Source organism: Temnothorax longispinosus, chromosome 4 (genome assembly GCF_030848805.1).
Source record: "Temnothorax longispinosus isolate EJ_2023e chromosome 4, Tlon_JGU_v1, whole genome shotgun sequence".
In the NCBI taxonomy this organism is placed as follows: Eukaryota; Metazoa; Arthropoda; class Insecta; order Hymenoptera; family Formicidae; genus Temnothorax; species Temnothorax longispinosus.
Window position 1 is genome coordinate 17,578,292 of NC_092361.1, and position 15,369 is coordinate 17,593,660.

Below are 15,369 nucleotides of genomic sequence, written 5' to 3' on the forward strand. Positions count from 1 at the left end.
ATAGATACGGAGAAAATTGGCGTGACCTTCTTTCTCGCCTACACACACAGCGAAAATTTAACTCGCAGAAATTATAGGGATATTTAATCTTTAATCCCGCGAGAAGGGCACTCTCGGGCCACACCGACAACCAAACGCTCACGAAAGATTGCAGCATGCAACGTCAGGTTTTAGGATTACCTGGCGCGCAGAAGTATCAGTAAAATCACCACTCACCCAAACATCTGTAAGGTTTGACCCATCGGGAGAGCTTGCACTTGGTTCTTCCGGGTTTGCACCATCCGCTCACCCTGACGTAGTGCGACGACTCGACGATGTTGGTGATGTCTCTCTTCGGGTAAGCCTGTAAGAAAAAGAAAAAAAGAGATCTCAGGCACGGATTAAGGGACCCGTAAGTACCACATTAGCAGGTGGTCCGACCAGCCTGTAATCGCGCGGCCAAAGGTAATTATCGAGCACACACGCACACTCGGCGAACCTATTATTATCGCGAACGAGCGACTGCTTAATCTCCGTTTAAAAGAGGCCGCAAAAAAGAACGCGCGTTCTTACGCCGCGAGCCGTTTCGCGACGTGGTGCTCGCGTAATGTGCAAATTAAATCTAATAAGACTCGTGTTATGCGACGTTAGTTCCAACAGCGGATCGATAACGCAATTCAAAGACATGTATTTTTTTTACAATTCGATCCGATCTCAAAATGGAAATCAACGTTAAGAACTTACGTGTATTAGATTTACTAAAATTTGTTATAATTTATCAGATCAAAGAGACAATAAAAGTAAAGGAGTCGCGTCGTTTACGCAATGTTGCTAAATTCAATTTAAATTTAAATCGCAAGAATTTCTCTCGACTTTGTTTTGTAGCGATCAATTTAAAGGGGGATTCAAATAACTGGATCTTCGGAAATTCCTCTCTTTTAATCTCTCGCTGAGGATTAAAGGTCTCTCGCGAAGGTATTCGCGAACTATCGGGATAGAAAAGATTAGACGGCACGCGAATACCGTACTTAGCGAGCTCGCACACATATTAATGCGAAGAAATTTAAGCAAAGCACGACATAATTCGCGATGCAACGATTGCGGACCGGTGCAAACTCGTGCAATAAAGTCATCGGCGAAGATTAACGTTATTTTCACGGTGGAACGGCGCGGGAAAGGTAACGAACCGCGTAATTCTGTGTTTTGTCGCGACTGAAGCGCGTCAACGAAGGGATGAAAATTCGATTTACGCGGCTCCGGAAGATTATAAACGACTTAATCCTGCCTGCAGGGCACCGGCAGCACCGCTGGGCGCGATGTTAAATAACACGCTCAGCCTTAATTAATAATTCGCTCGCGAGTGGGCCCGGTTTTCTCTCTGAATAGTCGCCGACGCCAACGTCGAGAACGAAGATTCGAAAGTTCGGTCCCGATCCTCATGACTTTGTTTAATAATTTAAGTATCGCGACTCGAACAACTTACATTTTGATGTTTCCCAAACGACAGGGAGACAGTAATTTAAATCGGCACCCGATGCACGAAGTGACAATAGCTCGTCTTCTCCTGCTCGTGCATGAACAAGTGCGAACACGTACGCATATGCAAGCTGCACACTAGTCCCCGTCTTATGCACACAGTGGATTGCGTAAACGTGTCGCGTAAGCTGGAGAACGTTATTATCCGGTAATCCATATACGCTAGTCTTGCCTTTCACCGTGCTCTACTTGCGAAGGATTCGGAATGTAAATCGTGCGTACGATATCGTCATTATCCCTATCATTAATCCCTCCTTACTGTCAATCTTTTTCAATAAGCTACAAACTCTGTTCAATATACTTAAAAAAAAACGTGATAAAAGATTAGTTACTTCATGTGTGTATAATAACGATAAATAAATGCATCAATGAAAGTTAACGTTTAAAAAAACAAGACCCTGCCAGTTTCAGTAACTGTAATTAAAGTTAACCGTATAAGGTAAACGTATCAATGCCTGGACACGTATATACCTACACGGAGAGAATTTTCTCTTAAATATTATCCCGAAATCATGGTAGTTGTGGGACAACATGTACCACTAAGAATTTTATGCGAGCTAATCTGATTAATATCCACCATAATAAAAAATATTAATATCAATTACATTAAAATATAAAATATGTTTGATTAATTTTACTAAAATATATCTAGAAAATTTCAATAATTTTTCAAAATTTGCCAATCTGCTTGGTAAATTTTACCACGTTGTTTGTAAAATGTCTTTTGTATATTTTAAAAATTCCTTGGTTGCCAAGTTGTCCCAAGTTTGTAGTGAATTTAAGAGTAAAATATAACAAAAAATTCTCTCCGTGTAATGTCTGAACATTTTTATCATTTTAGTCCTTAAATAAGTTATAATGCGAATTAAAATCAAAGACTCAAAGATAAAAATATTTTTTTTGCATTATATTTTTATCTTTGATTTTAATTCGCATTATATAGTTATTTAAAAACTAAATTGATAAAGGTGTCCAGGCATAGGCGGTCTTAAGTGCCCCGGCATTGGTACATTTACCTTAATAGGTTTTGATTTTAGCTTATGTAACCGAGACTGCGGCAGAGCGTTGAATCGTTAACGTTTCTTTTAAGAACTTCGGTTGATCTCGCTAGCAAAATGTTTACGCGCGCGCCTCGTAGGACGGAAGATGCGAAGAGGAGTGTTAGAAAGTTTGATAATAGAAAAATGTCAGAGATCTATTTTTAATGTCTATATATAACTCGTAATCGACTATACATGCCTAACGCCGATCTCCGACATTATACGTGTGAAAGAATTTAATGGTTGCGTGATCTTATATAGACTTTTTTTTTTCTTACCTTCTTACAATATTCCAGGATCTCCAGCTTGTCCGTCATGCAGCTCTTCTTGTCGGTCGAGGAGACCCATCGACCCTGCTCTCCCATGTGCTGAGCAAGGTATACCTCGCCAGGTTCGCACAAGGTAGCGACCTTCGTTGAGGAAAGATACGGTCATTAAAGGCACGCGTTAGCTTCCAAGCGGAAAACACATTTGGTGACTCAGTCAACAACTTCATCAAAGTGTTTCGCTTTTCGGGAAGCCGATTGTTTTAAAAGTCAGTCTTTGCTTTTCGACAAACGGATATTGCAATAGCTAATAAACTTTTTTATTACTTTTTTTTCTCTTGTCTTTACGATCATTAAGAGTTGTCTCTGACGGAGACGATGACATGCATGCATGCACACGTTTACTTCATTTCAAAATGTATATACTTTTTTTCTAACACACATTTTATGATAAAAAAAAGATTTAAAATGTTATCCACAGAAAAATTTGTACTTCTTACGTTATGCAATACCACATGTTACGTTATATCTAAATCTTTAATACGCGTCTAACAAATCTTATTTCAAAAAGTCCTACATCCAATAATTTAACTAAACAGTAGATAAGTAGGCTGTTTCGTTTGAGCAAAAGCGCGAAAGGTAATAAGGACAATCGTGAACAACGAATTTTCGCGAAGTACATAATTTTGTGGAGTTTTCATCGAAAAGGAAATATAAGACTGGAACGAAGTCTCTCACGGTACTCACCTGAGGCTCTGATCTTCCGCCAGCTGGTGCCAATTCGAGCCTCTCCGACACCGCCTGCAACACAAAGTGAGAGAGAATATTTGAAAGCGACTGCATGTAGACCAAAGGGAGCGGAAACGGGGTGGTTAAAACGTTTTTCGCCCCGATAAACGTGTACCTACTCGCGTGAATTTAAATCTTTGACGGGCAGAATGCGCCAAGTAGTTTATTCGCTTTACGGAACTGCCTGATTTTAAAAAAGAAAAAAAAGCTTGGCTCGTTTACGAAAAGGAAATGTATTTAGCGAATAAAAGGGGGCAAAAAAATGCAAAGAGACGATTGAGTGCATTATTCCTACGACGTGACTAGAGTACACACAAAGTATGTATTTTCCTTTGATATAGTAAGCGTATACATTTTCCTTTCCCATTAAACGTAAACTTCTCAGGTAATATAGCGAACTTATCGACCAATATACAGTAAATATTTATTTATAAGATAGGTCAGGTACTTAGAAGACGTATTTTGTAAAACTTTGCGTTATTTTTCCTGAAAGAGAAGAACAAAGAGGGAACAGAAATCCACATCTGAATGATTAACAGAAAATTGTTAACAAGTCATGTAAGAATATTCTTCCATTAACCGCGATGTTCAATCATTACAGGTTTTCTTTTTTATATCATTCCACGTTTATCTATCTCACATTTATTTAACGCAAATTGAATTATTTCGAATTTCGGGTGACTATTTCTGCAAAACTAGTTCGGTTTTGCAGGTAAATCTGTTATTTTGAAGAGAAAAACCTAATGAAAACGAATGCTGACTCGGTTAAAACACGTTAAAGATGATGACATAAACCCACTCGTTTCATCCGATCAATAGTAGCCTGTAATCTCTCGTCCAATCGTTAAAACGTCAACGTTTTCGCAGCGAAAGCCTCGTAATGGGGACGTTTCATTTCGCCATGCCAAGCAGGAAAAAAAGTTAACTTTTAATACAGAGCTTACGTAAATAAAAATATGACACATCTCATCTGCGTTTTAAGTATATTGCTCTGCTTATGCATGTAAAATGTCTCTAAATTCTAATATTCATTTTCAAGAAATTTCAATAACTTCGGTCTTTATTAGAGCTTTCCTACTCTCGAATGTTTTTAATTAAAAAATTATGTGAGCAGCAATATTTTACATTTAAGAAAAAGTCGATATTGGAGAGAAAGTCGATTACTACTATAAATTCGAAATAAAACAAACATGTTTGGACTATTGCGTACATCAGTACATCACTTAAAAAAAAGAGACAATTGAGAAATTATGGTTTGTTATTACGTCCTCTCGTTTATGTGTTTTAAGGACGAAATGAGACACGCTAACGCCAGTTACGACAACGATTTTTGCATACAAACAGGAAGTCGTCAGAAAAGGTAGTAGCATAATTACGTCGTTCTATAATACTCAAGTAACTAATTATATCACTCGATAATGTCCGATAATTACGAACGATCCTTGGTTAATACATTAACGCATCAAGGAGGCTATACGGCGGTACTTGCGGACAGTCAGCTGCCCGTTTACCGCCGCGCGGAGCATATTAATTTCATTAATATCGGATGTCGTGATATACATTGTTCCCAACAACAGTCGCCTCCGAGTGAAACGATTATCATAAGATTGCGTAAAATCGGAAAGGCGCTTCACGCCACGACGCATAAAAATTGCAGTATCATCTAATGCTCGTGCATTATTACGGCCGTATAACAGCAAATTGCTTCGTTGCCAACGTCAGCAATATTTGTTAGGGATAGACCGTATTTTGCTTTAGCGGCAAATTAAATTTGCCTTAGCGAATTCTGCGAACAAATTTGCTCAGCAAGATTTTTCAATATATAAGCCATTTCGCGGTAATATCAAATAATTTGTGCTATTGTAGCGAAGTTCGATTACTTTCACATCGGATATGCAATAGCAGCCACGGCAATAATAAAGTTCTCATTTTTCGTGCAAGTAATTTCCTCGCGATACTTCCTGAACGTTTTCAATTTCCCTGACTTTCCCCGTCACTGGGTCTTTCCCGGGAGTCCTTTCCGGACTCGTGGCTGAGCGACGTTCAACCGCAATGATCATATCTCGCTAAAATCACCTACGTGCCCCGCATTGTCGACTCATTTCATTGACAAGGTCGCGTCTGAGTCGTATCGAGTATCTCGGGCAGATATATCGAATTTCGCGAGGAAACGCGAAGGAATACCTACATCGTCGCATTTGATCGCGCGACGACGCGACGGCATCCTCATGCAGTTGCACATGTGCACTTGGTGAATATCGGCATGCACCGCGCGCGTCGCAACCATAAGCGGGGTCACGCTTCGAGTTACGGTCTTTGGGGTTCGGGATTGGCGTGTCGCCGTGGAAAATATCGGCTCCACCCGGATAAAAATCGCGCGTTCGCTTCGCCGTTGGATTTACGACGGCGCGGAGCGCGGCGCGAGGAAACGATGGCTGGCAACGTCAAACTCGAAAGTGACAAATCGTGAAGAGTTAGGTATCAATTTTCCGGAAGTAAAGTATACGAGAAAGATGTGGGATATATGGGACATATTATTTGAGGATAATTTATTTTTTTAGATAGAGAGCTAGGACGTGCGCGCGGATAGACAGGGACAAAGAAATTAATTGTATAATGTGTATTATTTAAAGAAAATTATGTAAGCAATTCGTGTTAGTAATTATATAAGCAATTGCAGCTACTTTTTACAAATGTATGAGTAGTGTTGTATTAACCCTTAACTAGCACACGTCCGCGATCGAACGTTACTGCACACAGGGTGTTGTACACCCCACACACTTTGAACGTTAGGTACGGCGAAATGGAGGCTCCAATAGGCTTGAAAAAAATCAAGTACATACATTAAACACTGGAAAATGATACCCATTAGCCTATAATATAAAATTTTTAGTTTTGAGGCTTCAAAAAAATTTTTGAAATAAATTTGTTTAAAAAAAATTTGTTATTAATTAATTTTATGCGAAATTCATAGATTAACCGACCGAAAAAGATGCCTAAACTTGACAAAATTCGTTTTGGGGTGTTTGACACCCCGCGTGCTAGTTAAGGGTTAAGATAAATAGAAAAATTTATAACATGTTGGGGAATTTCATCTCTGTAAAGTGGAAAATTATAAGAAATCTAAAAAATAAATTTTATTGCGAGATACGTTATATACGAAATGTGTTATATTTAGAGATATTAGAGCAACATTAAAAATTTTTTATTAAACTTTGCCGTTCTCACTGCAGTTGACTGATTGTGTTTACTTCCTATATATCAATTTTTAACGTAGCAAAAGCAAATAAAAAGAAAAATGTTATCACATAAATTTTCCTTTTATCTCGTCGTTCCAATTTCCAGTGACGTCCCGAGAGTCTGCTCGGCCAGTTTGTACTTTAATTCCCATATTCCCAAACCTGTTTTGCGATTTAAACCCATCCAAAGTATTACATAGCACTCTTACACGACCTTTCACTTCCTGTCTACACGACTCGCTCCAGTTCCATGAGTCATCTTCGTGATTTTGTGTGTGAGTGCAAAGATATATATACTCGATCTCTTGGGAATGTTACGAAAAGAAATGAGTATAAAAACTGACATATATCCTGACACTTTGTATATCAGGTGAAGATAATTAGTTTGTTCTAAGACGCTATTTATCTTAATACGCTTGACGCTATAAATATACAGTCATGCACTTCCAAGTTCTATTTTTATCTCATATAAAAATCTCACGTACAAGCAGATCAAGTTAGACTGATTATTAGGTGCAATCGCGTAAAGCGTTAAATGCAAAGTAACACGAGGTTTTATATTTTTAACATATACTTCTGAAAACATATAGGGGTCGACTGTGCGACATGCAACAACTGCGTCGCGACCAGACATCGCATTATTGACTGTGGCATCAGATATGCGCGAGCGACGCGGACTGTTACTATCATCACGATCATTATAATGGAGCGATACATTTCGAAAATTCGCGCTAATGCAATTACTCGTCCTCCATGCGGACGGTGGCGGAAAGGGCAGAAGGGCGGCGGCGCTCGCCGCTTCGGCCGATAATTTCGTTTAACGTTCGCAAATTGCGAATCGCGACGCCGGCCATTCGCGATGGAGACCGGGACGTCGCGTCGCGACGCCGTCGGCGCTTTGCATTTCATCGATCCGCGTCGCTGTGTCAGGGACAGATCCGCGACATGGCGTGCCATTATGTACGGAAGCGATTCGGGAACTCCCCCCGGCACAGGTTCAACCACGGGGTAGGTTTACCCCGCCGAGGTAACAGACAGACGGAAAATTTCCCGGGTTTGAAGCTAACAACCGAGGGCCAGAATTTCCAATCACGTCCGAAATCAAATAAATTATTATATCTCATTTTTATTCACTTCATTATACTATATACTTGTACTATTTGTACTACTCGTACAAATTATTTCTTAAAAAATATTCTATATTTTTTATGTCTTTTTATATACCTAAAGAATTTACTTTCTGGTAAAAACTGATAACTATATAAATAAACTTGTTTGCATTGGTATCTCCTAGATGAATGATGTTTCTCTTGAATTGATTATTTTGGAAATGTAAGCATGAATATTGATTTTATACAATTACAGTTGAAATATACACTATATCTATATGAAATACAAACATCATTCTCAAGTCGAATAACATCCAAATGTTACATACTGTTACACGTATTAATATAAAATACAGCTATCAATTCTCCCATCTATTATTTATAAAGTACTTTTTTTATAAATCCAATTTTTAAAGATATTTCATGCATGTGTAAAACATATTTTATGTAAATAAAAAAAAATATTTAAAGATATTTCATGCATGCATAAAAAATATTTTATGTAAATATAAAAAAATATAACGTTTTCCAATTACATAAAAATGTAATTCTCTAACTGCTATCACTCGCTGTTTCTATTTGTCGTTTGGGAAAAAATGTCGAGAATCATGAATCGCTAAAACTCAGCTTATCTCGATACTAAAAAGAGTTATTACAGTATTTTTTTTTACTATCCCACGGAAATTGAGTATGCGATTCTAATCGTGGGCTATTAGAGGCGGCTTTGTGTTTCTCCGATAAATCGACACATTGCAATAGCACTTCGGAGTTCGACATGATCACCACACAGATTGCGGTGGTCGGCTTATCGACTGGCCGAACGTGGTGTGTGTCCAGTGTATTCCGAACTTGTTGTCGGCGATACGCGCATCCTGCGGTTTACATTCGCTTTTACGCGGGAGAAGGTGGGATCCAAAAAGCTCGTAACCTTGAACACCTGCGGCACACGTTGTTCGATAAAGCGACCTTCCATTATTTTACATAAAGCTGCCCTATCGTTCGGCGATATTAGATAGTAAAATTCTAATCTATCCCGGAACATACGCATCGATAGGAGAAACATTTTCTTGTAAATATTTCTCCTTGAGTTCGACACTTTCTTTATACTGTAACACCGATCTCAACGTCATCTGTAAATTGTTCTCTTAATTTTCATTACAAAATAATTTATCTTCGATCCATGATCTTTTTATATAAGTGATATATAAGTGATTTTGGTCAATCACTGGTCGGTTTATCCTACTTGTGGAGTCTCACTATCGTGACTCGCAGAGTCGCATGGTGTTTTCGGAGATTCTCCACATACATACATCATTCAACTACACTCCTCTACATACATTCCTCTCCATCATCATCATTTCTGATCTATATACGACACGAACCCCAAAATGTCTTTGTAAGTGGTATATAAAAGTTAACACAATCGAGGAAACATACCTATCGAATATGAATGTAACAAAACTGTAAGCACAATAGCACATGTAGCAAAAAATCGTGTATTCTATTACAAAGATGCGCATAGTTAAGAAAAAACCCGAAAAATAGAAAGTCGAGTTTATCGGCTCAGTCACTATCTAATAACAATTCAGCAATAATTTGAACAATAATAAGTAAAACAGAACCAACATGAATTTTACAGTTAATTAGAGAAGATGCCATTTTCGATCGGGCTGGATCTTGATAGCCTAATAATAATGTTTCTGTGTTTTTGTATACTTTTGCTTCCTCATAGACGAAGCTTTGTTTCTTAACTCAGTCTGTGTGATGATTATTTGTCAGACAGGTTTCTATTAAAACTTCTGTTGGAGTAAATCTATACATACTTAAATCGATTTAACATTTGATGCTATTATATAAGCATCCTTTTTAAGTCTTAAAATTATGAAAAATATCACCCCAGCCAGGGTTCGAATCAGGACCTCTCTACAATCCGTGACGGGCATCTTTACCAAGGCTCAGTGGTCGAATTAGCATCTTTTCTAATTAATTGTAAAATTTAGATTTGCTTCAATTTATTAGTGGGGTAGACCTGGGAAAGCCCCATCATTTCCAAAAAATATATGATCTTGGAAATAAAAGACAATACATGTTTATGTTTCCGTCAATTATATATGAAATTATTCGTATATTGAATACAAGAAATTATTTATGTCCGATTCCATCTACAGCGTGAAAGTTGACATAACAGTATGTGTAATACCTAATACACTATCATTCCAAAGTTTGGAAGCACTACTTTCTTAAGAAAAACAACAGTAAGTGCTTCCAAACTTTTGAATGGTAGTGTATATAATATTTATTTGTATATGTGTGTCTGTGTGTGCGTGTATTATATAGATATACACATATATGTATAGTATATATGTACATACTATATGTACTAATATATATATATTGTGCATTCTATGTTACATCTATTTTATATATTTATCTTTTGACCATATTTTGGACATAATTAAATACTTGAGGTAAATTGAAACACATAAACAATTATAGTATTTATACAAAATTTCTCTTTTTAAATATTTTTAAATTTAGTTATATTTTTTTAATATTATTAATATATTATTATAATATTTTAATATTTTTAAATATTACAAGAGACAAGTATTGTACACAATACATTTGCTACGTTGCACTGGCTGAAATCTAGATAGTATTTTCCCAAGTAGATTTCTCGAAGATTTAACGGTCGTTTAAGTTTTGTCTTATAAAGTATAGTTGCTGTGCTTAATCCAGATAAACCTATCATACCTCCGTAAAGTCTGCACGATATTTTTTTGAATCTCAATGTAATTGATAATATTCTCTTAAAGAGCTTCGAGAACTTTTCCTGTTATGTAATTTTTCCTAATATGTTTCAAAAAAGAGTTCTAATTTGTATCCTACATAAGTGTTTCTCTAGATAGACATGCATTATTTTTATTTGACTGATAATAGTTTTTACAATGTATCTTTCTATTCCCAAGCTAGCGTACACTTTGAGAGATTTAAGCCGGAGATTTCCCTGTAGTAGAAATCACGATTGCAAAAGGTAAAACACATCTATACTCATTACGTGTCTGTCTACAGCATGTGACATGGAAGATTCAATTAAAATAACATCGCTTGCTGCCTGACTGGAATATCAATATTCGTGCCTCCTCCCCCTTCCCCCCCTCTCTCTCTCTCTCTGTCTCGAAAACGCTACTTTCCGTTCGGAATGGTTTCCTCGTTAGCGGAAATTACTTGGAGATATCAGCGACGGAATCTCTTGGGACGTGTGCGGTCGGCATCGTGGCTTGCTCAACACCACCTCAGAGCCGCACATTTAGGGGGTTGGCGACGTTGCACACTGCGCTAACTGTAATACGGGCTAACTATTCCCGCGAGGAAGCGCGCATTAAGCTGCGTATACAAGCAGAACTTTCCCGTGACTTAGTTCCGATATACGATGAAATAGTAACAAGAGCTATATGAAAAAAAGACGAGAAATATATGCGTGAAATTCGGTAATATTAGTAATATATCTGATATTTTTAACGAAACGAAACGACCTTAGTCGAAGATTAAGATCACTTTTCTTTGAGAAAAATATCTGATCTTCGAAAACTATGCACAATTTAAAAAGAAAAGATTTGACAAATTAAACTTTAAACGATACTGTGATAGATCATTCTTTAATTTAATCGAAAACTTATCCTTCACAACTCCGGTATACCCTGTTTTAATAAAATTTTAGAGATACAATTAATAATAAAGTTCGATATAATTAATAAAAAAGTTTGACAAGCATAATGCCAGTGTCTAAAGTCTAAATGTATATCTGCACCAACACATGAGTCAGTTCGGATTAATAATTAATAGTGAAAAAAAGCTGCGAGAGATACAGGAATATTTTGAAGGATGCATGCTCTTTAAATGTATGTACATTTACTTATTTTAGAGAATTGGAAAAGGCATATGAATCTATGATCGTGTATAAGTATAGAAGAAAGTACTTGACTCGGACGCGCATCAGAAGGCACGACCGGCTCAGAAGAAAGGCACGAAGCATAAACAACGGCGTTTGATTTCATCTTACGCTTACGCGATACTGACATGCACCTCGCAGAAGCGGGCGTGCAGAGGGCGTCGACGTTACAGAGACTCTGCTGAATAAACAGAATCTCCTTGTTATCTCCCGGTTATTAGCGAGACGACGGCGGCAAGTCATTCCACAAAGCGCCTTCCAATCTCCGGCATCGAATTTTTCCTCGGTGCAAAAAGTCGGGAAGCCACTTTTCAACGAGGAGGAGGAGGAAGCCGCGCGCCAAAGGAACGGAGAAAATATCGCACGCGTGTATGATGTGCGTCGAGCCGTGCAATTACCAACATAAGAGGGACGAGAGATGAGTACGTAGTTTCCTCATCTTTCTTCACGATCGAGAAGATTATTTTGGAGTAGATCTTTATAATATTCCTTATAAAATTCAACTTTCCGACATATATAAAAAATGTAATATAAAATATTAATAAAGTACTACGTAAAATATTTCAGAAAGTTATACGATATAAATTACCTATTAATAATTTAAAAAATAACAAATTAAGCTCGAACATATCCTATCATTTGTAATGAAATTAGATATATCATTTTGTAGCGTAAAATATTCATGTAATTTTCAAAACGAGCCAGCCCTGTTAGCCAGAAAAACCACTGAATATTGAATTCTTTCATAATATTAATGATTAATAAACGATCTGTTCCGCGAATATTTATTTTCACGAAAGGGATTTTGCTGTCAGGGCCTATTACACAATATCCGCCGCGCTAGTCGATTTGCTTCCCCCTTATGCACGTAAACGGGCGCTAAAAGGCTAATAAACGACCGGCCGCCGCGACTCTAAATTTCCAGGCACGCGCGAAGCATTTGACATTCAACTTTCACGCCGCGTGAACACCTAATTAGCTGTTGTACTATTCAGCGGCTTATTATTTTATTAACCGCCGTTCGCGCCGCCCACACCGAGCGCATTAATTAGCCGTGAGTACACACGCTCTTAATCGCCTCACTTCTCGCGCGATCCACTTTATCAATGTGTCCGATCGCGCAATTCGTTGTACCATTTGTTTTGCAACGTTTCGTTTGCTCGTTGTTTCGTCCGGTGCAACCCGTGTAATTTTCATGTAAACGAGAATGCAGCGACGACTTTACAGCTCAATAATTTCCCGAGGATCGAAAGCTTAATTCTTATTGGTTTCCACGTTGATAACAACTTTGGTCTCGAAGGAAACAAGATTTTTTCTGAAAAAGAAGTTATAAACGTCGACATGATTTGCCTCGAGCGTCTGCTAAAACAGAGTTTATTTTGTTCTTATCTTTCGTTTATTTTTAATTGTATTTATATTAGGTTCATAAAAGCTCTGTTCTTTCTTATAATGTTGTAATATCCTTTATTTTCTAAATAATATATTTACCAATTGTTATTCTACCTGAGAACTATTCAGTGCAAACCTTATGTAAAGCAAACTTTTCTCAAAAAAGAAGAAGAAAGCTTGAAAGCCGCGTTTTATTTGACGTATGTCTTGTTTCATTCTTCTATTGATGTCCAGTTTATATATATTTAAAAATTGTTTTATTATTATAGAGATAAGAGATTTCACAAAAGAATTGATCTAAACCGCACATATAAATTTTAATGTTCACGAACATACGTTTGCAATTCAACGATATGAGAAATGTTTGTTTTATACTATTTTATAGTATAATTCATGTATATCGATAAGCTCGTATTTTCAGAATACGCTGTAATATCGCAAGCAAATGAAAATTAGACGTCACTATGTTAACGAGGATGTAATTCCACAGCACCGGAAAATAAATACGCTTCGCGGAAAGCAAATAGAATAGGATTTATCGATTTGGTCGATTTTACTGCGCGTGAATTTGGCATTGGGTTAAACAAACACGAGAAACAATGGCGCTTGATTGAATCGTGTGCAATTTCGAAATTAATCGCAGCTACACAGAACTGAGCACATTTTAATCAAGACGATTATTCTATGGCCATTATACACAAATTATTTTTTGATATTTCAACGTTTACGTGATTGTGCGATTTAAGGATTGTATGTACAATTCGAAGATCCGAAATTTTAAAAAGTTCGAAAGTTCGAAAGTCTTAAGGATTGTTGGCTCGTAGATTCGAAAAACTGAAAGTTAGGAAATTTAAGCTTCCAAAAGCTTAAAAAAACTCAGAATCGAAAAATTCAAAGATCTTGAAACTTCCAACATGCTAACAGCAAGATATCTCCGTAATCCTTTTGACCCGTGAGTCTCGGTATTCCAAGATCCAAAAGAAATCTGATTGATTGATCCCAGTTCCTGATCAGCGTAATCCCAAATACGGAGATAATTAAAATTCTCCATTTAATTCCGCGCAATTGGTTTTTCGTATTGTCAAATATTTTCCACCTGCATAATTCTTATAATTATACCGAACAGCCCGCGTAATTATAATATAATTACAGTTTCCCCATAATTACACTGACCGGACTGACCATTTAAATAAAATCCCCGAATTTTGCCGCGGACTTAATTCAATGTGCCGTCGAAATTTACCGAAATTACCGGCGTTCTCGTGGAGGGTTTTTCTACGTTCTTCGCGTAATCCAAAAGTACTTCAATTTAAATAACCCCGGCGTACGGCGGTGAACGTATAACGTCTCGAGGAACAACGTAGTCGAAATAGCCTAATGATTAATTCAATTCCTGGCCCGGAGCGCCGGCTGAAATTAATTTTCTAAAATTAAAATCCCCATCTCGCACGCGGATGCTTAACGAGCTAGTGGCGATTTTCTCTACGCGGTGCACGTAGGTATAATATTCACTTTCTCACTGTCCGTGACAGGACAGGCAAAAGGGCAGAGCCCGGCGGGGAACGTGTGTGGGCGTGCGTTCACGATCGTTGCACGCTTCGCGATCATTCATGATCGTCATCTTTATGGAGGGTTCCCAAACTCCGCGGCATTTTAAAATTCAATCGCCGCAAGGCAAAACTTCAATTCGCAATAAAACGGAAAAAATGTAAAGATATTTCTAAAATAAAATACTTTTTAAAAAAATCTCTAATGTATTTTATTTTAGTACTGTTTTACTGGAAACAACCTGTATACTCTTTTCAATTGGAGTAACAGAGCTTATTAACAATTTACGATATATAATCTGCTTGAGTTACTTTTCAGTGAGAGCGATTCAACATTTTCTGGGAGGCTCAGTAATCGCAAAATAAATTAAATAAATAATGTTCTCTTGTAATAATTAAATTAGCACCTTCTCAAAATTGTCGAGCAGTTTGGGAACCACTGATCTGTACGTTGTACTCACTGCCGGACGATATGCACGCCGAGGCACACCCTCGCACACACTCCCGCAGAAAGACACAGAGT

The 15,369-nt window shown here is 37.5% G+C and overlaps 1 protein-coding gene across 3 annotated transcripts in view; it reads right to left on the reverse strand.

Moving 5' to 3' along the window:
- Positions 1 to 15,369, reverse strand: part of Appl (amyloid-beta-like protein) — a 47,954-nt gene that overhangs the window by 15,262 nt on the left and 17,323 nt on the right. For all 3 annotated transcript variants that reach the window (XM_071774870.1, XM_071774869.1, XM_071774868.1), the window contains exons 2-4: positions 3,569 to 3,622; positions 2,834 to 2,965; positions 217 to 343 (exon numbers count right to left, since the gene is read on the reverse strand). In XM_071774870.1, the coding sequence (XP_071630971.1) occupies positions 217 to 343; positions 2,834 to 2,965; positions 3,569 to 3,622 (313 nt within the window). The remainder of the gene's footprint in view (positions 1 to 216; positions 344 to 2,833; positions 2,966 to 3,568; positions 3,623 to 15,369) is intronic.